This window comes from Buteo buteo, chromosome 5 (assembly GCF_964188355.1).
Source record: "Buteo buteo chromosome 5, bButBut1.hap1.1, whole genome shotgun sequence".
NCBI lineage: Eukaryota > Metazoa > Chordata > Aves > Accipitriformes > Accipitridae > Buteo > Buteo buteo.
The window spans coordinates 44,294,414-44,318,653 of record NC_134175.1 but is presented as its reverse complement, the minus strand read 5'-3'; the positions used below and the strand labels follow the sequence as shown (position 1 = coordinate 44,318,653).

Genomic DNA, 24,240 nt, shown 5'->3' with positions numbered 1-24,240 from the left:
TGTACTCAGCTACTGTAGAACTAAGTGGGAGACTAGGGAAGGGATGAAGTAATTCTTTTCTCCACAGTTAACATGCTTTTCTATGTGCCTAACATTATTCTATGCTGAAGAGCTGTTGTTTGCCAAAGTTCCCCCTGCTCCCCCAGCTACCTCTCCTCACAGTTTTACCACAGGTACAGTACATGCAGCATAGGTTAATTGTTAAAGCATACTTCTGTATTTAAACCTATTCCTTCTGCAAGCAACTGTGAGGATCACACACCCTCTAAAGAAGCTACATAAATTAATACTTTCTCTGAATTGAAAAACTGAAAACTATCTAGCACATGTGTTAGAATCAGCTGCTTAAGGGAAGGAATGGTTGCTCATCATCTTCAAAAACAGGAGATGAAGTATCTTTACACAGAATTTTAACTACTGCTTGTTTCACAAACTAAACAAATATACCTAAGTAATGCAAAACTAACTATCTGTTCTTATTTTATTAGAATAAACAGAGCAGCCTGAAGTATAACATCACATATTTTAAAAGTAATGTCATAATTTTTATCAAGTCTTGACTGCTCCTATTTCTCCACCTTTACTGAAGTCACAGGAAGTGAAGGAAATTGAAATCACTCAATTAAGTCATCCCCAAGAGAGAGGTGAACGGTATATAGTAGGGAGAGAGGCGAGAGAAACAACCAAGTCGCTTTCAAGAAAACTACTCTTCTGATCCCGATTTAGTAAAATCTCCAGTGACTTCAGCGTAGGCAGGCTCAGACCTGGAGAACTAACTCTGACATTGCTAACAGCAGCTGGAATTTGCTCTCCAAAGCTACTGACTATAGCATTGGTTCATAAGAAAAGATATTGACCAAAAAGAGAAAAAGAGGGTAATTTGGTCCTGCAATACCAAGACAGAGATACTTACTAATCAAATGTTACTCGTGCTTTGTGAACACAGTGAGTAGTTCAAACATGCTGTACTAATAGCACTTTTACCACACAGGCCATTTCCCCCTCAACATTAGAAATATTCTTATGAATCAGTTGTTTCATTTTTACTTACAAAGACTGTTAAGTCTGCTCTAACAGGACTGAATATGGTGAAAGCCGAGTAAAAGCTCTTTATCTCCTTCTCCACAGACTGAATATTTTGAAAACAGTAATAACATTTTCTTACCTCCTTTTCCAAATATACTTTCTTATCATCCAGTGTATTATAAAGCGTAAAGAACTGCTTCGTTTCTTTGTGAGTTGCTGAGACTGCAAACAAAAAAAAAGTAGAATAATAAAAGAGCATGAGGTGAAATGGAATCTGTAAAAATACTTTGTAGGCTTTCTATAATATACTTTCTACTATCAAGAGTGGAACACACTTTTTAATACGTTCTGGAAGAATATTCCCTCTGCATGTCAATCTCCAGCAGGGTTTGCAACTATCAGATTTTACAAGAACACCACAGCTCACTGTTTAAATTAAGCCTCAACTGCTGACAGTCCTTTATGTGAACATACGTTGGCACTATCAGCTGTGCTTCCTTACCACTGTCTGTTCATCCTTTCTTCATAAGCTTTACCCTTACACCATACAGGCTGCTGTGCTGCTAACAGTTGCCCTTGCGCAGCTTGCCCATGGTGGCAGAGAGGCACAGGCTCGGCGGGGACAGATAGGAAACAGATAATCTGATAGTACTGCGTGGAAAAAAAGTGCATTATACTATATATTTTAAGCTACACTTGTGCAAGAAGCCCAAGAAATCTTTTACTGTTTCAAAGCCTTTTTTCTCTTCTTACAATTTATTCATGCTGATAGAATTAAATAATACTTTCTTTCCAAATAATACTTTCTGGTTTAGGTGATTACAGCAGATGTTGGTCATAGCTCGGTGCGGGGGGGGGAGGTAAGGGTCAGATATGCATTCCCCTTTAGGCCTACAAGATGATGACTGATTCTCAAATCTGCTGAGTGTTCATCTATTCTTTAGTTTTTCAACGCCTAAAGAAACCTAAGATATTTGTGATTCCCAAGGAAAGAGTTCAACAGAGAAGGACAGTTGGCAAAAATTACTGTTAATATATTAAGCACTGTCTAGAATTGTGAACCTGGAAAAAACATTTGGGTTAAAAAATATAAACCTGAGTGAAATTATGCTCATTACATTAAACTCTAAAGCCTAACAAGTTGCCATCTTTAAATAAAACCTTTACTGAACTGATACACTGGACTAAGCTTTTGAATGGAACCACTTACTGTAAGCATGACCTCCCTCCTACATCACAACATCATTAAACATCCTAATTTTTAAAGAAATTCCAACTTTTGATTTGTACAATTCTGTTCTCCAGCCGAAGCCCAAGAGCAACCCACAGCTTGAAGCTGAATGTTTTAGTGACAGAAATCCAGCAGTGACTACTTCTGCAGTAGTAAAACGTTCAGGACCAAAGAGCTTTCTCATTGCCACATTATGATTGTGACACGTTCTGCACGTGCTGTAGCCTCAAGAAACATACTGAGTACTGGGAGCTTGAAAGCACTGAGGAATTCAGGAAAGCCTGGGACAGGTTGAAAAATTAGTAAGGGCTATTCAGCAGATTCCACAAAGTTTTTCCAAATGCTGAAATCGGGCTGCTTCTTGAAAAACTGCGTGAACACAGGGATCGCCAGTAGGCTTACTTCAGGTGTGCTCTGTTAATTAATTTGGTTTTTGCAGGACTGCAGCCAAATGGAAGAGGCCTTTCCCAAACCATTTCCTTTGTGCAGCTTTTTCCTTTCTTGCGGCAGCTCTGGTAGTCACAGATCTTTTATGAATGGATTCCACATACCAACTCAGAAGAAAACTTTTCAGGATTTCCACTGGGTTAGAAAGTTGTACCAGCTTATGAAGCCTTACGGACACACACCAGAGCCCGTGTAAGGTAAGACGGACAAAGAAAGAAGAGGAAGGAGCCGCCAACTGGCTCATTGATTCTCTTGAAACCACAGCTTAAAGTTTTCAAGGGAAGAGGTTCAGTTAGGTGAAAAATCAAGCATGGAATATTGGAATTTAAAAGCATTCTAGTACAGAGTCACAGAATCATTGAGGTTGGAAGGCATTGCTGAAGATTGTCTTGTTCAATGGCCCTTCGATCAAAGTTCAAAAAGAAAAAAAAAAAGAAAAAAAAAGGGTTTGGCAACTCTGAAGATCACCTGAATCTGGCTAAATGAAAAGCCTCTAAAAAAATACCACAATTCATAGAAAAACTTGCTAGAGATTTTCAGCTCATTTTTCCAAAAGCTTAGCCTGTACAACACAGGTTCCTGTCAACGACTGAGCAGTGTGTTATCCTTTTACTACACATATTTTGTACTATAGAAAACAAAAGTCCCATAAAATTCAAAGCATCTTAAATCTACACCCAATGCTGCACAAATCTCTTTGACCTTAATCATACATATGTACCGTACTTCATATATAAATGAAGCCCCCATCTTCTGAGCAGGTAGACACTCTTAGATAATTTGTCTGAATTCACTTAGACATGACAGAGAAAACAGTCTGTAGAAAATTCAGTGCAAGACAACAAAGTTGTCTTTATAGCTGGACTTGATTAAATAAAGTGCATGGCACATAAGAAGCAAAGTGGGGGGAAGTCAGTACTGGATTTGTACTCACTAAGTACATCTATTCCATACACTGAGTTAGACAACATACGTGGAAGGTAGCACATGACTATGTCACTAGAGATGCCTTATGCCTTACCAGGGCAAGGGATTTGAATCAAAGTTAAGTAACACTTTTAGAACTGCTCAACCTTCAAGAGCTTGGTTTGCACACATGTTTAATAAATGCAGAATATCTTTAAAACATTAGCTAGTGTTTTTTGGTAGAAACTTATTTTAGCATATGCTAATACACAAGCTACATTAAATATACACCAGTTAGTATACTGGTCTCTTAACAGTTTAATGGAACAACTTTAAAGTTTTATTCAGTTTGCATGTTCCATACCATCCATGCATAGCAAACACATGCCTATCCAAAAAGTCAACCAAGCACATTTCCCCATTTTCTAACTTCTTACCATAAAAAAAAGTTAAAGACTATTTGTACTCCGATCCAAGATATTGCAGGACATTTATAAATAAAAAATGAAAGAAAACAGTCCCTTCAAGAAGTTGCCTTTACTTTGTAGTTCTTGACATAGTTTGTTTCAGAACCAGATATCTTACATCATTGAAAATGATGAAAATAATCTAATGTTAAGAGCAATTAATTAAACAGGTCAAATTTACAGCAACCTCATTTGTAACTGGTGAATTAAAGACTTTCTAAACACACTGGTCATTAACCTAAATGACTGAACCTGTTGCAGACAAAATTTACTCCAGAGATCTTGTGCATCAAGTTTCACCCTCAGGAAAGTTCTCATAGCCAGCTTATAAAACCTTGAAAATAGGGTGTATAGCATGAATACCAAAAGACCCTTAAAATACCACAAAATTAGCAAGTGCTGTTGTTACATGCTGTATGCTTAAAATGTAATTGCCCTCCTTTCAGGGCTTTAGCCTTCAGCAGGATGTTCCTGCTTGATATACATACCCTGACTGTAAAGTTCAATAAATCTCTTCTGATACTGTGTTAGCTCAGCTCGGCTGGGTACTTCATCAATCCTGCGTTGTAAAATGGCTATTTCTCTGTTTCTTCGTGCCTGAATAGAAAGTTAGGAGGGGAGAAAACAAAGCCTCTTCTTGTTCTCTTCTTAAAATGGATGAAGCCCCCCCCCCAGCAACATTTTGTTACTACATAATTAATTAAAAAAGTGCTGGCTGAGGCTTAATTTTTTTTGTAATTGATTTGTGACAGAAAAACTTTTTTAAATTAGAACAACGAAAAGAAGTATTAGAAGTTACAAGATAAGAAAAACGTTAATAATTCTGTACAAGTAAATTTACAAAGAGTTACTCACCAGTAACAGCCGGATCTTTTGAAGTTTATCTTTCTCAGTTTTGTATTGCTGTTCTATAATCTTATTCGGCTCCTAAAATTTGAGAACCCAAAACAATCGTGTATTACGGTAGCATACGAGAGCTGTAGTGCAAAAATGTGCAGACTGGGTTTGTTTTCTGTATTTGTCTATCTTCCATTTAATGGCTCCCACAGTAACACCACCATTTGCTGGTTTTTTTTTAACAAAGATTCATTATCTGCATTAAAAACCTGACATCTTTTACTGTAAACAAGTGCATTCTGCTAGCTTTTAAGGCTTTGATATTTTAGTTTTTAAGATTTGTCAATAGTTTTTCCAGTGCTTTACAACAGTCACACTTAAAATGAAGGTATGTATCGAAAGATTGTCTGTACACCTTGTCTGAATGTTTACACTTTGAATCAGTGGTGGGCTTAAGGATAAACATGGCCCAGGACAGAACATAAACTCTCTGACATGTACTCTAGACTTCCTGAATTGTGGACTGTAAGATAACATTTTTTCCTGTTTAAAAATTTAAGATTTAGGTTTACGTTTTAATTTTTTCATGCTGTGTTCAGAAGGACAGCAGCATCATGGAACCTGTAATCTACCTCATTTCAGAGGCATAAATGTATCAAATGTTTACCCACTGAAAATACAAGTCATTCAAGCTTTTCCTTTGCCGTTCATTCATTATTCATTGCTATCAGTCTGGATGCACTTGTGTTAAAGCCTAACTTCTGACAGCTGCTCACGGCATGCAATGTATTGAGCCACTGAAAACTTGTGCTTTCATCCTTCAAATAAATCCACTATTAAGAAAAAAACAAGCAAAACAAACATGCTTTCTGAGGAAGACCTGTTTTTGTCAGAGGTATGCACTGCTCTTAACACAACATCCAGGGATTCTTCTCTAGTACTTCAAAGAAAGAAGTAAAAGGCACAAAAGCATCCATGAGTTAGCTCAATGGATTCTGCTAGAATAATGAAGAACACTACAGCTATTTTCAGTCTACTGTATTTCTATGATTATTAGCCTCAACAGTGGCTTTACCAGTGGGGGAGAACAGAATTTTTCAGATTGCAACAGATACTTTAACACTTACGAGAATGTCCCAAAAGTCAGAAGGACCTAAACCAACATTTTAAAACACAAATTGAAAATAAAAATTCGACATTTGCTATTACCTGTTCCTCTGCATTTTCCACTGCCTCAGCTTTCAAATTCTCAATATTTTGTTGAAGTCTCTCCATTTCTTCCTTAAAAAGAAAAAAAAAAAGTATGTTGCTTTTAACTGAGACCTATCCTCTTAACAAGGGAGACCAAGAAGCGTGACAACATACACCTCTAACAAAATTCTGGAGCTGACCACACACTGTATATTTAAATTTGTAAGATTCAACAGCATTCCCTGCTTAAGGGTAAGGCATCCATTATTACTTATTACATAAAACTGTCTGCTTTTATCAAACACAGGAACAGATTTATTTCTTTCTTACAAATACACTAGATCCAGCCAAGACAACTAATGAGTGACATGGAAAATGAAACTGAGGAAGCAAAGGAGTATTACAATAGCAACAGTATGAGCATAAGACTGCAACAGTTGTAAAAATGAACAAACCTAAAGTTACTTGCAAGGTAGTTTTCATCACAATCCTTTAGAGCTTTCCAAAGGAGTATGTATGGGAAAATGAGGCTCCTATGCTCAGTCTATGCCTCAAGGCGCTATTTCTTTTTACGTCTTTTCATTCTATTAAATCCCATCCACTATTGTTTAAATAGAAGAAAATTAAAACAATTCTCTCTGACTGTATTTCTAGGAAATCCATAAACACAGCAGTAAACAGGACAGCAAAACAGAGCAATTAAGCAGCAAAACTGAAACATGCTCTGAAAACTGCAATAGCTTCATCTCAGTCTTGTCTCTTCTGGTGGGTTGCTCCAAAGCTAGGGGCCTTTATGAAGGCCTCCTCTTTGGCACTGTCCTGCTCCTCAGGTCACTGTTAGCTCCATTATCCAAGAAGAGACAATCCATTTCAAGTTATGAATAGCACACGGGGGTATCTAGTACAGCCCAATCTCAAATTTACATTTTAGTGCTCCCTGTCAACCCATCCCAAGTTGCTTTCAGCAGAATGGTAATGGGAACGACAAGAGCCAAAGCTGTGACCAGTACAGGGCTGATCTGGCATTACATGTCTAGGAACTGCCCTGTATTAGGGAGTCCCAGGCACAACAGAACATTGAAGGCCACGTTAATTCAGACAGATGCCTTGGCAGCCTGTTCTTATACCTCCCTGCTTCAGAGCAGGGGGCAAGTCCTTCTGGTTAATCCGGTTCCAACCTTCTTGGTCATCAGCCTTGTTGTAGATATGATACACTGCACAACTGGGCAACTGTCCATAACTCAGCTGCAAATCAAGCTGGTAGCAATGTTCACTATAAACCTGAAAATACCAGTAAATGCGGGGGTGGACAGATGACAGAAAGGGACACACAACACGACAACAAATCAGGAAGAAGTATAATGCTTATTTACCAAGTTTTAAATGAATCCTTATATAAGATACTAAAACTTACCCTACAATGTGCTTTGAACTCTTGCTCCTGGCTTTTTAGGTTTTCATTCATGGCCACCAGTGCTCGCAGACTCTGCAATATGCTAAATTTGAAGATCCAGTAAACCACATTAGATTTTTAGTTTCTAATTTAAACAGATGGAGAACCAAAAGACATTAGAACAAGCTTAGTTCTAAAGAAATTTCCAATAAAATCTGTGTAAATTCAAAACCCAAGTATCATCACTGATATACCAAGATCAAAATAAAAATGTAGTATTACACTGAGTATTTTGATGTTTTTTCTATGTTCTGACCTCATTACTGTGGAAGTTTTAGACTCCTATTTAATTTATGTGAGATGAAGGCTTCAAATATGAAGAAAATAAATCAGGAAGGCTTCATCTACTTATCAAATGTGTCTAGGGTTCTTCTGCTTTAAACACCTACAATTATTTTCAACTACAGATTGACACTTTTCATTCTAACTGAATACTATGGTAATGCTTTCCAAAGACAGGAAAATAAGCTGGAGAATTATTTAAATTTCAGTTATTTTTATAGGTTGCCAAAGCAAAAAACATTGAGTGATTCATTTTAAAACCATCATTTTTCAGAACTTCAAAGCTCACAAAAGAAGAAACTTACCTAGAATCTGCTTGGGATTCTATTGTTTCTAAGGCTGCCAATTCCTTGTCCAGCTTTTCACTGTAACTCTTAACCTAAGGGTTGGAATTAATAATAAATTGAAATACACTTCCACACATAAAACGATTCATGGTACTTAGCTTTCCCACAACATGGGATCAGTGAGTTAAGTTGTCAAACACCTCCACCATTTAATACATTCCTCTACACACAGAGCTTCTCAAAAATGATTCAGCTAGAATCAGTACACAGAAAAACAAAGAAAGATTACCTCGGCTAATGTCTTTTTCGCTTCGGTACATTTTGCCTGCAGATCAGTACATTTAGCTTGCAACTATTATGAAAGAGAAAGAAAAGAGTTTGATTCTATATTCACGCTAATTACACCTGTAGTGGTGAATAGCAGTATTTGAGCTGTTAATAATGATTGTTTATTAAACAATAGGCCAACCATCACAAACACTGTCTTTTCTTGTCATCTACTCTGAGAACATTTGATTGCAAGAATTCTGATTGAATAATTAATAACAACAAACATTTTCCACCTGACCTTCTAGATGTATTAGGACCCAGAATAACCAGCAGCTTTTACAAAATGGATGCCAACAGAATAATAAATTATAGCATCTCTGCTAAATTGCTCTAAGTTATTTAGCCTGGTTATACTGGCCTACTTTCACACCAGGCTAAGAAGAGAGTCCCATTTCATTCTTATCCAAGTAAGTTAGGGTGATTCAAGACTTCCATAAAAGCACCATGGAACCATACCATAGACATGTCCGTACCAAATAAGCAAGCTGGTTTATGATTTTCTTTTGTGTAACCATGGAAAGTCTAATAAGACGTCAGTTAACAAAACACCACTGGATATTTCACTTGTCAAATAATTTAGAGGCTAGTTTTAGAAGAACATCTTTCTTTAAAGTCCTTATGATTTAAGATAACATTGTAAATAGTAACAACAAAAATGGGACATGGGTTACAAAAGTGGAGCAGAAGTGTTGCAACGAAATGCACATTTGGCTTACTTTCTGTTCCACTTCTTTTCATGCTGGTTTAGTTTGCTGTTAGCTGTGACCCAACACTCTGCTCATCCCTTTCCACAGCTGAATTTACAAAAAGAAAGCCTTTTCATTGTTTTTCATATTTTGCACCAATAATTCACCAATAGACTGAATTCTAACTAGTTGGGGAGGAAAAAAAAAAAATCTAAGCCTGCAGTCCACATCTCATGAAAATCAAAATAAAGATTAAAGAACTATTTGTTAAGAGAACTCTTGCTGAAACTCATTGCAGTATTGAAGCCAAAACTTCACAAACATTGTTTTAAAAGGGGGGTCTTGACTGCCACCGATTTCAAAAGCTGTCTTCAGCAAGTGGTAAAAAAAAATTCAGCCAGGAAATTTGACTTTACTAAAGCAATAAAAGAATTATATTTGGCTTATAGTGGTCGGTACTTTTTTCCCATATAAAAAAAAATAGTACTGAGACTGCTATGTACTGGAAATAAGCAACACAGAATTAAAGGGCCCTCAACTGTTAAAATGGCAAATAGCATGACAACAGATTTAGAAAATACTTAAGTTTTCCTGTGGATTAATGAAGTTTGGCAGTTAAAATCAGCTCTGTAATGAAGTAAGGATTCTACCAATTTTGTGTGGTTTACAACCATGTTTCCTCCCCACCCCAAACGGCTCTCTTCTCAGCCGTACGTGGAAAGCAAGCAAATACATTCATTCATACACCAGGGAAACTGGTAAAGGGAATTACTTGCACCAGGCATGAAAATGTAATCCACTCAACATATATTTAGTTACAGGCATACTCTGTATTACTAATTCAGTAGCCACATTATGCTACAATTCTCTAGAATGTAAAAGCCATCTGCTACAGAAAAAATGCTTTTGAACATTTCAGTCATTGAGACTGCATACATTGGTGGATGGATCCTTTCTGCCTTCCGGATCATAACAGCACAACACAGAATAACTGCAAAAGCCACCCACAACTGCTAAGCTCGTTTACCAGCCTCTCTTACTGCTCAGCTAGGCAAGAAAGATCAAGGAAACAGCATGGCTGGAGAACTGTGCTAGTGCACATTTTCATTTTTTGAAACCCAAGCTAGCTGTTGCAGTTTCCTAATGCCTCTCTGGCTACGCAGCCGTACCTACGTCTTCCCCAAAATTAAGCTTGAGCTAACTTCCTCCAAGAACACAAACTTTTCTCACAATGCAAGGGCTGTGGTGCAGTGTTCTAGTACATACATACATGCAAACTGAACATGCCTCCAGTATGTCTACATACTGCCTGCAGAAGAACTGCAGATGGATGTGAGCTGGTGGACACAACCAAAATCCATCCAAAATCTGTCAAACTGTACCAGAATATCCTTAAACCTGAGCAATCACGCCCCCTTTTATAATAGGGCAGTGGTAAACCCTTGCCAGTCATGATGACAAAGCTCACCTAGAACAGGTTTGCAACCTGCTAGCTCAGTGTGGATGCTGCAAGCGCCAGCATCTGTCTCCATTCTACAATATACACGCAGCACATCTGTATCTCCCTTCACATGTATTTGTCTTACAGCCTTCATGGTTTAAAAGAAGAATTAAAGTGTAACAGAAACGTACTGCAATGATTTTGTATACACTAAACTTCTTCTTTTCCCCCCACTTCTGAAATTCCAAAGATCTCATTCTGTAATCTGTGTTTCTACTTCAGGTGAAAAAAACCTCAAACCAACATGGGAATTCACGTAGGATTTAACTATCTGTAAGCCCATATTATGATTTTGAAAGCCTGACACTTCAGTCTGCATTTAAATGCTAACTATTGTCAATATTTTTTTACTAATGGTCATCACCTTGACTAGGGCACCAAAGTTACGCTTCACATAAAACACATGGAAAATTCATATTACCAAAGTGTTAAAAGAATACAAACTCAAGTAAAAAAAAAAAAGTATATTTAATTTCACTATATCATAATTATAGTATATCATAATACTTTCTAATATTTCACTCTAGAACGGAGGGGAATTGTGACAGACATGGTTCACATTCAATATACAGTGCAAATAATAACTGTAGTTATTGACTATGAAAAAATGCTATTTTTAACAGATGGGCCATGCCAGAGGACAACACAAACAGAAATGTATCAGTTTAAGAAGAATGTAATGAGTTCAGCATGTTCCAAAGGAAATGCATTCTAATATTTACCAGTTAAAACAGCCATACTCTACCCTTTGAAAGTCTTTTTTTGTGCAAAATAAATTAAGAAGAACCTGCACCAGTTCTTCATAAAGCTTAAAGTTGGAAAAAAAAGAAGAAAGAAGCAAAGACAGGGTAGACAATTAGTCTTCCCAATTTTTTGTGCATGTTTTATTTCTATAGCTTTATTTAAACTCAGTATTACTTGAATGTTAGTCAGAGACTTCAAAAAAATCGTTCATAGCAGATGCTTTACTGAAAGGAGATTTAAGTTTTGAAGGGATAAATATCCTTTAAATAAAAGACTTTATTGCTCTGTTAGAGAGTATTTTCTTCTTATTTTAAAAATAAATAAAAAAATAAGTCAGGTCTAGTAGGAGGCTGAGCAGGAAGGTTTAAAATCTAGTGTTCCCACAGTTATACTGTAGTAGGTAAGGCTTTCAAAGCTACCATTCTTTTACTTCTGTTGTTTGTAAAACTGAACAGATCACTGTCTCATAAAATGTGCCATACAGACACCTATCTTTTGGAACCCCTGTACTGCCAACATTTAATAGGTAAAACCAGTTAAGATGTAGGCATTAAGACATTACTGACAAGATCAGAGCAAAACAAACAAAAAACAGACGAAGGCTGCTGAAGCAGTGCTGTACTTGACAGAGTATCAATCACAGAAGTCATCAGCAACAGTTTTTCCTCAAGTACTATTTGAGTTTTGGCAAACTCTTCCAATTACTCACTCTGATGCAGTATGTTTTCATCAGATTCTGCAGGCTAAAGATGGTATGGTGCTGATTACAGCAGTATGCATAATTAAAAGCAACATTTCATTAATGGCATAGCTTTTCCACTTACACTTCTCTGGGCTTAAGTGGCAATAGCATAAGTAGGTTAAAATACAGGAATGGTGGTTCTTGCTCTTACTTATAGATATGAACAGAACATCAGTCACAAATTCAAGAGTCTTTCCCCCCTAAAACAAATGTGAAGATGTGAACCAAGCAGTGACTGTGCAAAAACACCCCTAAACAAACAAACACATAACAAACCCACCTCAGTCAGTGAGACAAGCTGGCTCATATAAAGGACAGGAAGTGATAAAAAGTAATTTGTAGCATATTCTAGAGTAACTTCCTAAATTGTTTCTTGAAACTGTGAAACCAGCCCATTCAATACTATAGCTAACAAGTCAAATGCAGATACTCTGTTTTTCTCCAAGAGAGGTATGCAAAAAAAAAAAGGAAAAGCATATTTTGATTAGCTAGCCCACTCCTCACAGACAGGGCTATACAATTTTTTAACATAAAGCCAGCCACACACTGTGTTAGTAATAAATGTGCAAGCAAGACATTCAGAGATGCTGAAATGAATGTTCAGCATGACAAGCTGCTGGTACAGAAGACAGCTTGCAAATCTTTTCTGGATGGCAAAAACTTTTGTGATCAACCACATTTATGATTGTTTTCTTCTTTATTACACACACAATACTTACTTCTTCCAGGAGTTTGTTTTTTTGCAAAATCTGCTTATTCAGAGATGCCACCTTCCTTCTATGTTGTTGGGCAGCTCCAAGCCTTTCTGGTCGCTCCTCAGCGGAAAGCTCGGATTGCTAAAATGAACAGTAACAACAGCCTGTTGGATCTCACACCATTATTTTTAGCTTCTTCAGCAGCTCAGGAAATACTGAAGTGGGACACACCTGTGATACTTACCAAGAACTGTGTCCCACTATCCAACAGAAAGAATGACTTACCAATTTATCTCGCATAAAGATAAGGAAGCAGCTGAACAACTGAATTATATCCCAAAAGAAACAGGTAAACTAAGCTAAAAATAAAGTCAGGTGCCCTGGGACAGGTGGAAAATACTACAGCGTGCTAGCAGAAAGAAATAATTTTTTTCATCAGCATTACAGTTAAACTGGTAGAGTTCTTAAATGGAAAAAATACAAACATTCTAAAAAACACCTTAAGCGGTGGTATTTACTGAACTTGTTGTATCAGAGATACTCCATGCCCCAATAAGTAGATCCAGAACTTTCAAAAGCCTTGAACAATTATGTATTTAGATTCTGAAGTACCAGCTTGGATGCATCTTTATGCTGAATGACAATGACATACTCAGTGTGGTAGATACATTTACCACTCTAAGCGGTTTTTTATGTGTGCATGTGTACTATGGACACCAGTCTTTGAAAACTACTCAATCCAGCATGCATTGCCAAGAAAGTGTCTCATAAATACATAATGAAGACAGCAATCTGGATTCAGTCTCCCATTCTCTCTGAATTCTGAAAGGAAAGCTGCCAGAAATATTGTTTACCAGGAATAACATTTAGAATAGAAATTGTCTATTTGCAGTAGACAAAAGAATGATTAAAAATCAGTGATAGCATGATGTCCAAGTCACTATTTGCCTAGACATTATTTGTACCTTTTGAAAGTCCTCACTTTAATACTTACATCCACCTGTTTTGGTAATTCGCTTCATGCACTCAGACTTCTTTTTCCAGTTAATCCATTTGCCAATATTGCATTAGAAAAAGTTAATTTTCAAGTACTTCAGGTGCTAATTTGCGGAGTATGTCAAAGACTTCAATACTAAGTGCTTTTTGAATCATTACCAAATGTTGACAACCACTACAATGTATAAACAGCAAAAACATTACAAGAAGTATGAAATACTCCTCACTCATATTTGCTTCTGGTATCCACTCTAGGCAGATGGGTAAGCAGGTCTTCATTAACAGCTTAATTTTAAATGAAAGTAAGAGGCAAAACCTGTCTTCCTCTTCTCAATTTTCTATGTTATTCATATTCAAAAGCAGCTTGATGATTTGTTAGACTTTCACATCCACAGCAAGAAAAGACCAATTCTGACATCTTAATCCAACAATTCACGTCCTTTCTTTCCATTTGTTCAGAAAGGAAAAATGCCTCTAAGCAACACGTATAATACTGAACTATTCAACAAATGCACACTCAGATTTACTTATTCCTCTCATTATGTAGCCAAATCACATTCCCTCATCATGTCATGCATTCTAAGACCCCATCCTTCTCACAATACGATTAACCTATCTAATATGCATAACATGCTAATCAAGAAAACTGGAAACACAAGAGAAAAACATGAGCTAAACCAGTCTGAGACTGATCCTGCAAAAATAGTAAAAATACATACAGTACAGCTTTAGCAGAAAGAAAAGGTCATGTCTCAAGAAGCGGACTGTTAAAGCTTGCTTTTTGAAAATGGGAATTAACCATCACTACAACACAGAGGTTTCTGCAGAAAAATACTTCTGGTCTGCAAATGAAAAAGTTAGGGTTAAGGCTCATGCAGTCAAAGTGGGCTAAGGATCTGCTCTGCAGCAACACTATAGCTTTAAAGTTACTGAGGAATTGGGTTCCAATTGGTGTAGAAAAATGCATCTTTCAGCATAGAAGGAAGAAAACACAAATTATAGAAGCTACTTTGCTTTTGACACTATTGCTGTTACCTGGCTTCTTACTAGACTGAAAGCAGCAGTTGCCTTTTGAACATAATTTAAGAAAGCTGTATCTGAGCACTAGCATCTCTGACTGTTTATCAATTTGCTACTCTATCTCAAAACAAGAACTCAATTACACATGACAAAAAGGGGTATGTGGATACATCCTTCAGCTTTTCTGTTAACACACAATATTCCCACCACTGACAGGTGTAGACTCACTTCTTCACTCTTCCATGTTCCCTGCAACAGCCCTACAAAGATTTAGCCAATTCAAATAAACAAGTTAAACAAAGAGTGTTAGTAGCCTCATTTGGTATGACAGAATTTGTTACATTAAAATGCCATATTAATCATGCATGAGGATCACTATCTATGGCAGCTCAAAAACTGCTAGCCAAAATAAATGAATAATTCTAGACTTGAAGAGCCTGCCTCCCACTGTTCACGTGTAAAAGTTTTAAATGGGAACAAGGAAGGAAATACACACAATTAATGTTATTCTTTGTAATGAGATTCTCTCACACACATTAGTGCTATAGACTTTCCAATAATTAAAGAGAATTCAATCATTACTCTGCAGAACTTTGCATTCTAAAAAAAAAAAGTCTCTGTACAAAAATACAAACTTTGTAAATCATTTTATCTCTTCATGTTCAACCACCTCCTACAAGCAAACAGACTTCAGAGATTTAGATCTGTGACTAACTCCATCATAGCTGCCTCAATTTGAAGTCCACTGTCTGAAGCCCACTGGGGGAAAAAAATAGAGAAGCAAACAGCCTCCAGCCCCGTAACAGTTTATATCTGTTTTCAGTCAAGTTCCACATAGATCTTTAGCAGTCATTTCAATGTAATTTGCTGCCATTTTCCCTGACACTCCCAAGGCTCAGGAACCCAAAGATAAAGATCACTGTATCTCACTTTATCTTTGAGGATTTCCTCAAACAAACAAACAAAAATATCCAATTTGGTATCTTCCTTGAACGACAAGCCGTAACCATACTAAATGGCTGAAATGCTTATTGTATGCTACTTCAACTGACTGTGTAGGGTGGATAGTACTCTCTGATACTCTGATACATAGGATCCTAGAAGTCTAAAAATATTCAGAGTTAACTTCTCAAGATATAAGCAACTTGCAAACAGCATTTAAAACTGTTGAAGAGGACTCTCCTTCAGGCATTTTTGAAGGGGGTAGTTTTGACACAGCACTTCTCTAGTTCTAGTCATTCTCTCATTTTACCAGGGAACAAGCTTTTCCTCCTATTTTAGTCCTAGCAAAACCACTTGTTATATATGACTATACTTGTGAATTCTCAGAGGAAGAGTCCTCCTAACACAGTAAAATCAAAGCTACTTTGAATAATTGGCCTTAGAAAGCTGGTGATGAATAGACAGATAAAAGCCATGTTAATAATTTTCTGCCAGGATTTTTTAGAAAGTGAGGAACAACACTCTCCCATTTACCCAGCAAGTTAACACAGCAGCAGAAAGGAGGGGCAAATGCAGAAAACTGTATGATTGATCTTCTGCAAAAATGCCATCTTGTAAGAAAGGTCCTGGCACATGGCAACATCACATCTAGAATTTTGTTTGCCAGCTATATTTACTGGGCCTGTGGATTCTGTTAAGACTCTGGTAGACAAATAAGCACTGCTGTGCTCTTCAGACTATGTATAGTTACAAGGGGTTAAAACTATTAGAACTCTAGCCAAACATTGCTGATGCTTCAATAAACTGTTTGATAACATCCTTAATTCTCTTTTCCTATCGCATGCACGCACACACAGAAATTTCTTTTTGGTCACATCCAGTAGATTTGAAGAGCAATATATTTTTGGTTTGACTTGAATCAGTTCTTACTTTCCAGAGTATTAATCATTGTTCTACTATAATAGTCAAGGTCCTGCTGCCTTCTCGCAGAACAGAAGCAATGTAACATTGAAATATGACCCTTGGGCTTCTGTTCTTCCAATCCTTTATAATAAAGAAAGGCCAAGAATTTGCTATAGAGACTCTGTTGAGTTATAGGGTTTATCTCCCAAATGGGAAATTGCCATGCCTCATATGTGTCAACAAAAAGGAAGAAATATGAGAAGACTATTGGACAAATTAGAGCGATCTATAACTCATATCTGGCAGTGATGTATTGTATGTATTAATTGCTTGAGGAGCCAGATTTTGTTTTCATGTTACTGTAAAAACAATCACAGTTGAACACAATAAATGGAACCAATATGCACATTTAATTGCCTTAACTTCTAAAAGCAACAAAGGTTTGCTTTTGATGATACTAGATTCAAAACTAGAGATCCAGGGCATGACTGAGAATTGGAGACCAGTGCGAGTAAGATCCCAATGTCTGAAAATATGAGTGGAGGAGGCCTAGATTTTTCTCTGAGCAGGCCCACAGAACTGTATTTCTGTGCTTAACACTGAACATTTTTTAAATGCATTAAGAGTTTAGGGCTCTAGTTTGAATAGATATCAACTCAGGCCCTTCTTTATTCATGAAAACATTTAAGCAGGTGCTTAAACCCAAACTACTGATGAATACAATTCAGGAATATACACAATCACACCAAAAGCTTGTGCATGTTTAAATCACATTAAAATACTTTCCTGAATCCTGACTGTGCTGCTATCCACAGCATATATGAAACAGTGATGTTTCAAGAGAATCATGGCAATTAAGTTGGAAGCTTAAGGCCTAAATTAAGAAGCTAACAAACATGACCTGATAAAACACAATCAGGTAACACACTTACCTTTTCAGCATATTCTGACACTATTTGCTTGATCTCATCTGACTGGAGTCCAACAATCTGGCCAACTGTGCTTGCTGTCAATTTGCCCTGCAATTGTGTCAAGAAAACATCTGGAGTTTTGAAACTGCCTGTGCTTTTTACATGGCAATTTCACCAAGCTCTAATTTTAACAGAAATGTACAAAACCTTTACACTGGGTAAAAATCTCCAATAATAATAATAATAAAAAAACCTAAGAAGCATTCCACCTCAAAAAACCCTTCACTGATGGAAATTTCTCACTTACAACCTTCTAGCAAATTTGAATTCAGATTTTCAAAAACTTCTAACTGTGTTCTGTATACTGAATTTTGCATGTGCAGTAATAAAACTATTAGACCACATTTTGAGCCAAACTACAAAAATGCAGTTGTATGAAAGAATGCACCTTTCAAATTGGATGCAGGTACAAAAACAATCTTCAAGTAGAGCTGAATTCTGCAGTGGATTTCAGTAGTGTCCTGGTTTCAGGACAAGTAGAAAGCATGTCAATCAACTTTGAGACCAGACTAATTACTACCTTTTTTCTTCTGTGACTTCACCATAAACAGAAATAACGTTTAACAACTGAATTTCTTCCCAGTCCTCTCATCCAGAAATCAAAATGTAAGAATTTTCAAAATTACAACAGCCTACAAGTTCCATTACATCATTAACTACAACTAGTGAATAAGATACATATCCAGTATTTTCAGTGTCTTAGACTACTGGTGTTGTTTATAAATATCAGTGCTTTGAAAAACACCTTGAAAGGCATGCAATTTTCCTCCACTCTCCCCAGTAGAACCATTACTCCTCTGGATATCTTCACAAGATGAATAAAGGAAGATCATACTGCATCTTGGGTAGCTGCACTGTGATGTCTTTCCCCTGAAGTTCTCCTTGTAGAAACCACTTGAAAGAGGCACTTATTTATATTGCTTTTGTCATTTCAAGGCAAATGGTTAAATCACCAGCCTCATAAAAATTACTGTCTTCCCAATTCAACCATCTTTTCTTGCACTCCCTTCATGAAAATTTAAATACAGTCATTCTAAGACCTCAGACTCACCATTAACCCAATTTTAGGAATAACTGCAATAATCAACCATAATTTAAACAAAGCTGTATCAGTTTTAAATGCTGCTTACCTCTTCTGTTGCCATTGCAGCCATTCCAGTCATCAGAGTTTTAATGCGAAGCTAGGGCAAAATATGAGAAATTACACATAACAATTTATCTATCATTATTTAACTAACTTCTGCCTAGTGACAGGGACACATGTATACAAGTAGTATCATATAACATGTATTTCAATGCATGTAATGGGACAGTAAGTCTATGAAAGTTAAAGAAGAGTTGGCTAAAGTTACCGAATTTAAGGAAAATTCCTTATAACAGTACAGGTTCACTTGGAGTATTCAGCTCCCATTGTCAACTGAAACCTGACCTTTTAAAAATGCTCAGATTCCAAAACAAAAGTTGAATTTTTTGGTATTAAACATCAACAAACATTTAATTTTGTGCATCAATTTCAGGTTCCATATTCTCCCGTGGGAAGCAACTTTCTCTTCAGCTAAGCATGGAAATTTTCCTTCTTGCAGAGAATGACTGGGCAGTGATAACTGCTGCCCTCCCCCCAAGTTAGTAACATCTATGCCTACTATGTATGTGGCACACCTCTTCAGCGGCCTGAAGGTCATCTTCATCACAAGGCTCAGCTTTTCCCGCTGCTGCAAGCCCAGGAGGTAGCACAATCTTTTTATCTTCAGCCTTTTAAAGAAAAATTATGAAAATACTACAGCTAGTTCCCATGTTCTTAAGTATTAAGAAAGACAGCACGGAGAAAATTGGAATACAGCTGTTCTGTTTTTACAAACACATTTCAGCTACTGGAACATCCTCACGCTCCAATTCATGCCAACTGAAACGTAACCCTCACTGATTTCACAAGTATTCCAGTTGTTCAAGACAGTGTCTCTGGCTTGCTATGGACACATCTGGGGAAAAGATCCCTTATTCCACAGCCTTCTGAGAACTACCAACCTTACAAGACAACTACCTACTCCAGCATATGATGTCCGCTATATAGAAGAAAGCTTAATTTTTCTTTTCACATAAATCATTTTTTCTAACTTAATACTGGTATAACAAACACACATCATAAAAAAGTGTAAAATTGCCTAGTTCAGTCAGAAGAATTCATACCACTAAACTAATGAGAACTGGTGACAGACTCAATTTCTAGGTTACTCTACTGCACCACTAACCTGACTATTTAATCTTCCACTTCTGCCTTACTGGAGACTTAATTCACACAACAAACATGATGACCACCTAATATACTATATTCCAAAGTCAATAATACTATTGAAGAAACAAAATCTATAAACATGACTGCAGTCTGGCAGTTACTTTGAGGGAAAAAGAGGTATGCCTAGATTGGGAAACATCTCCATTTATAAAATTTGAATGCTAAATTTGTATGCGGAATATTGAGATAATGAAGAAGGCAACCTTAATATAGTCAATGTATTGCTGGCTCCAGGACACGCTTAATGCATTTCTTCATTAACTCTGTAATAAAAACTTGTAGCCAAAGTAATATCTGCACTGAAATAATAAAACTGCAAATATTCTGACAAGGACATTTTGTGCTTTCATAATCATCAAAAGCACAGCCAGGATGCTACTTTTCAAGAGGCACTATGATTTATTTATGGCATGGTATCATGTTTCTCTATCATATTAAATAACCTGTTATGTAATAAATGCCTACAAAATTTCTTGCCAAGCTGAATGGTTCTTTAAAAAGAAAAGGGAAAACCTCTTTAATGATCACATCATGGAACACTTAGTTAAAAGGTACTCACTAAACAGACAGGATATGTCATTACTTCACATTAAAAAACAAAACAAAACACCCAAACCCCCTTTATTCTAAGCAAAAAATGTTTGCAAAATGTGATCTTTGAGTAGAGATGAAGGAAACTCTTTAAAAAAGGAGACAGTAATCAATTACATCTTTCATGGTATGCAGATGTTTAGTTCCGGTTAGTCATTTTTAAGAGATGGTAATAATAGAAGTTATAGCTGTTTATTCTGTTGTATTCTTTGAAGATCTTACAGTAAGCAACATTTCACCAAAAACAATGCAATTCTTCCCACAATTTGAGTATTTAAAATTAGTATTTTCTTACCTGTTCTGTTTTTCCTGGTTGTCTGCTAAATCCGTATCTCCTAAAAGAACAAGTGTAACACGAAAGAAACATATTGTTGTTTATAACTTTCACAAATATATTAAGTTTCTATCAGTTTTCAACATAAGAAATGCAGTAAAAATTGAATTGTTTAACAAAACCAACAGCCAGGTTCAGGTTAGTTTTGGAATGCTTCGAATAAACTAAATAAGCAGGTACTGTAGCATATTTACGGAATAATTTCAGCTCCATCTACTGCTTCCATCATGATTTGCAAATCTAGACTGTTCGTAAAATATTGTCATGTAAAGCTCATGAAAGGAAAAAGCAATGCTCTCCTTCCATTTGGAAGTTAATCCTGAGCTATTAGCTATATACTACTGAATTCTGGAAAGGCCTTAGGAAATTGTCAGTGCAGCCTCTACTCCCCCCAAAAATTCATGCTTGCGTGGTTTGATGAATCTGCAATTTCTTTCTGAAGCATGGAATTCAGAGTTTTAAATATATACTCAAATAAACTTTTTTATATCTTGTTTTTTGAGGGAGAGGAAAAATTGACACTTGAGTTATGTTATTTTGGAAATATTATCTTAAAGAAATGACAGGTAGAAAGAAATTTTAGATACAAGCAAGCAATCATCTTCAGTATTGCAAAGCACTAAACCCAGCATGTACACAGATAAGAAAAGAAGTGATGTTCTTGATTGACTAACTTAGAGCTACAACTGTTTAATTCCTTAACTACTGCAGAAGCAGGACTATTTATAAGACTTTTATGGCTAAAAGTTAAGTGATCCTCAGCATCAGTATCAATAGTCATCCGTTCTCCATTTATTCAACACTCAACAGGTAAATTCAGTCATATTTTACTACAGCATAACTCCAAGTTTTCAAGAGTTCGCCAAACTAAGTTTTCTCTGCATTTTAAAGTGTAGCAGTACAAAGAATGTGGCAGAGCATTAGCCTTCCACAGAATATGCATGAAGTTGTATTAGTATAGAAGCATTTGTAAGTAGTATTGCCATTAACATATATCTGTTCTAGCTTTTTGTAGGAGCACAATTTTAATTTCACATAGATAATTGCATCCAAGTAATGAACTGCACCAGAACAGCAATAACAAAAATTTAACCATCAGTTATATCAACAGAGAACCCAGGTGCCTCCTAGGCTTAACATTTCACACCTGCTACAGAAACTGACTTTGTACTTTGCTGAAAACCTATTGATAATACACAAAGATGTGGTGACGAAAGTCCTTAGCTAAAGCAGACTATGCAACTGCGTGGAAAGGTGCTCACTGGCATCACTCCACTCTCAAGCCAGACTGTGGCCTACCAGTCAAGCTCATTTGTCATAACCTCTAAGCTAGAGGCCACAGGATCAAAACACAATTTAGAATATGGCACTATCGCTGGCTGTATCTGGAAAAATGCTGCGTTTGGCATCAGGACATTGCAAAATCCTATAGTATTTGTTGGGCTGAGAAAATCAACTTTCATGATTAGTGTGCTCTGAAAGGATCCATTTTTATGATAACCAAGGGGCATTTAGGAGGAAAAAAACCCCCTCCAGTCACAATTTTCTACAACTGCCATCTGCATGCATTAACAGAATGAAAGGTTCACTTTAACCATTTGAACTCTAAAAACATTCAACTCTATTTCTAAATCTACCGAAAATTTACTATTTGCCTTTTTTAGCAGTGTTCTAGTTCCCCTAACAGTGTTGAACAGTGGACAGTAATCCCTACTGCCTCCACAGACTTCTGTATGTATCTCAGAGTCCTTGTACTCTTCTTAGTTTATCACTAGCTTCACAGTAGATACTATCACTTTCCTTAAGAGTTTCTCTACCAAAACACACAAAGCAGATATTTGAGTGCCTCAATAGTCTCATTTTCTCAGATGTTCTTCATTTTTGCACGATATCGAAAATAGTTTTCTGATCGAGTTTCACGCTTTGAGAATTCATTAAGAAATCATTACCAGAACACATTCAAATCCTGCAACTATCCTAATTTTCTCCCACTTCCATCCAATTCATGTTAAACTCTTCATATCAAATAGCTAACTGTATTTGTCTTTTGGCAAGTACTGTCCTTCCTTCATATCACAAATTTAAATAAATGCCCTTCAAACACTGAATACCTCTTCTCCCTTTGTTCTTCTGCTAGGGCTCTGCAATACTGTCAAGATCATCTCAACAAATACTGTCTTGAAGAAGTATTTTCCTTCCCAAAAGCTCACAAGTTCTTGGTCATCTTTCTTACCGATCCCAAGCCACTCCTCATACCTATGTACTGATGCACACAATACAACAGAAGAACAGTTCCCTTATACCGTCAACACCTCCTACTTTCCTGTTCTTATTTCTTCTCTCTGTATTTAAACCTTCTCCATCATCCATTTTCATTGTTTTTTATATTAAAGATTTATCTGGTTTTTACAGCAGAAATGAGCTTTACTTAGGCCTCGACTGTTCCACAGTACCTAAAGCTAAAACAATTTGTGAGGATCTATAGAAAACATCTTCTATTTATTTCAAATTTCAAGCTGTATAGTGAATTCAAGTTTTTCCCTTCTGTTTTAAAAACTAAGCTATTTATACTCTTTTTGTTTATTAGGAGATGTCTATTGACACCAATATGTAGTAATGACACTGAAACAGTACAAGACTATAAACAGACAGAATAGGAGTACAGCAGGACTTCGTTTTATCAATGATTTGGATGAGGGGATCGAGTGCACCCTCAGAAAGTTTGCCGACGACACCAAGTTGGGAGGGAGGGTTGATCTGCTTGAGGGTAGGGAGGCTCTACAGAGAGATCTGGACAGGCTGGATCGATGGGCTGAGGTCAGTCGTATGAAGTTCAACAAGGCCAAGTGCCGGGTCCTGGACTTTCGGTCACAACAACCCCATGCAGCACTACAGGCTTGGGGAAGAGTGGCTGGAAAGCTGCCCAGCAGAAAAAGACCTGGGGGTGCTGGTCGACAGCCGGCTGAATATGAGCCAGCAGTGTGCCCAGGTGGCCAAGAAGGCCAATGGCATCCTGGCCTGTATCAGAAATAGTGTGGCCAGCAGGAGCAGGGAGGTGATGGTTCCCCTGTATTCGGCACTGGTGAGGCCGCACCTCGAGTGCTGTGTTCAGTTTTGGGCCCCCCACTACAGGAAAGACATTGGGGTGCTGGAGCGTGTCCAGAGAAGGGCAACCAAGCTGGTGAGGGGCCTGGAGCACAAGTCTTATGAGGAGCGGCTGAGGGAGCTGGGGCTGTTTAGTCTGGAGAAGAGGAGGCTGAGGGGAGACCTTATCGCTCTCTACAACTACCTGAAGGGGGGTTGTAGTGAGGTGGGTGCTGGTCTCTTCTGTCAGGTGGCTGGAGATAGGACAAGAGGAAATGGCC

General features: G+C 37.1%; 1 protein-coding gene across 2 annotated transcripts in view; it reads right to left on the bottom strand.

The window, feature by feature from the left end:
* The window catches only part of CCDC93 (CCC complex scaffolding subunit CCDC93), a 54,938-nt gene that overhangs the window by 12,099 nt on the left and 18,599 nt on the right, over window positions 1-24,240 (bottom strand). For both annotated transcript variants that reach the window (XM_075028876.1, XM_075028875.1), the window contains exons 8-19: window positions 20,837-20,876; window positions 19,317-19,409; window positions 18,788-18,838; window positions 17,619-17,705; window positions 12,850-12,966; window positions 8,417-8,479; window positions 8,146-8,219; window positions 7,520-7,601; window positions 6,124-6,195; window positions 4,933-5,004; window positions 4,566-4,674; window positions 1,166-1,248 (exon numbers count right to left, since the gene is read on the bottom strand). In XM_075028876.1, the coding sequence (XP_074884977.1) occupies window positions 1,166-1,248; window positions 4,566-4,674; window positions 4,933-5,004; window positions 6,124-6,195; window positions 7,520-7,601; window positions 8,146-8,219; window positions 8,417-8,479; window positions 12,850-12,966; window positions 17,619-17,705; window positions 18,788-18,838; window positions 19,317-19,409; window positions 20,837-20,876 (943 nt within the window). The remainder of the gene's footprint in view (window positions 1-1,165; window positions 1,249-4,565; window positions 4,675-4,932; window positions 5,005-6,123; window positions 6,196-7,519; window positions 7,602-8,145; window positions 8,220-8,416; window positions 8,480-12,849; window positions 12,967-17,618; window positions 17,706-18,787; window positions 18,839-19,316; window positions 19,410-20,836; window positions 20,877-24,240) is intronic.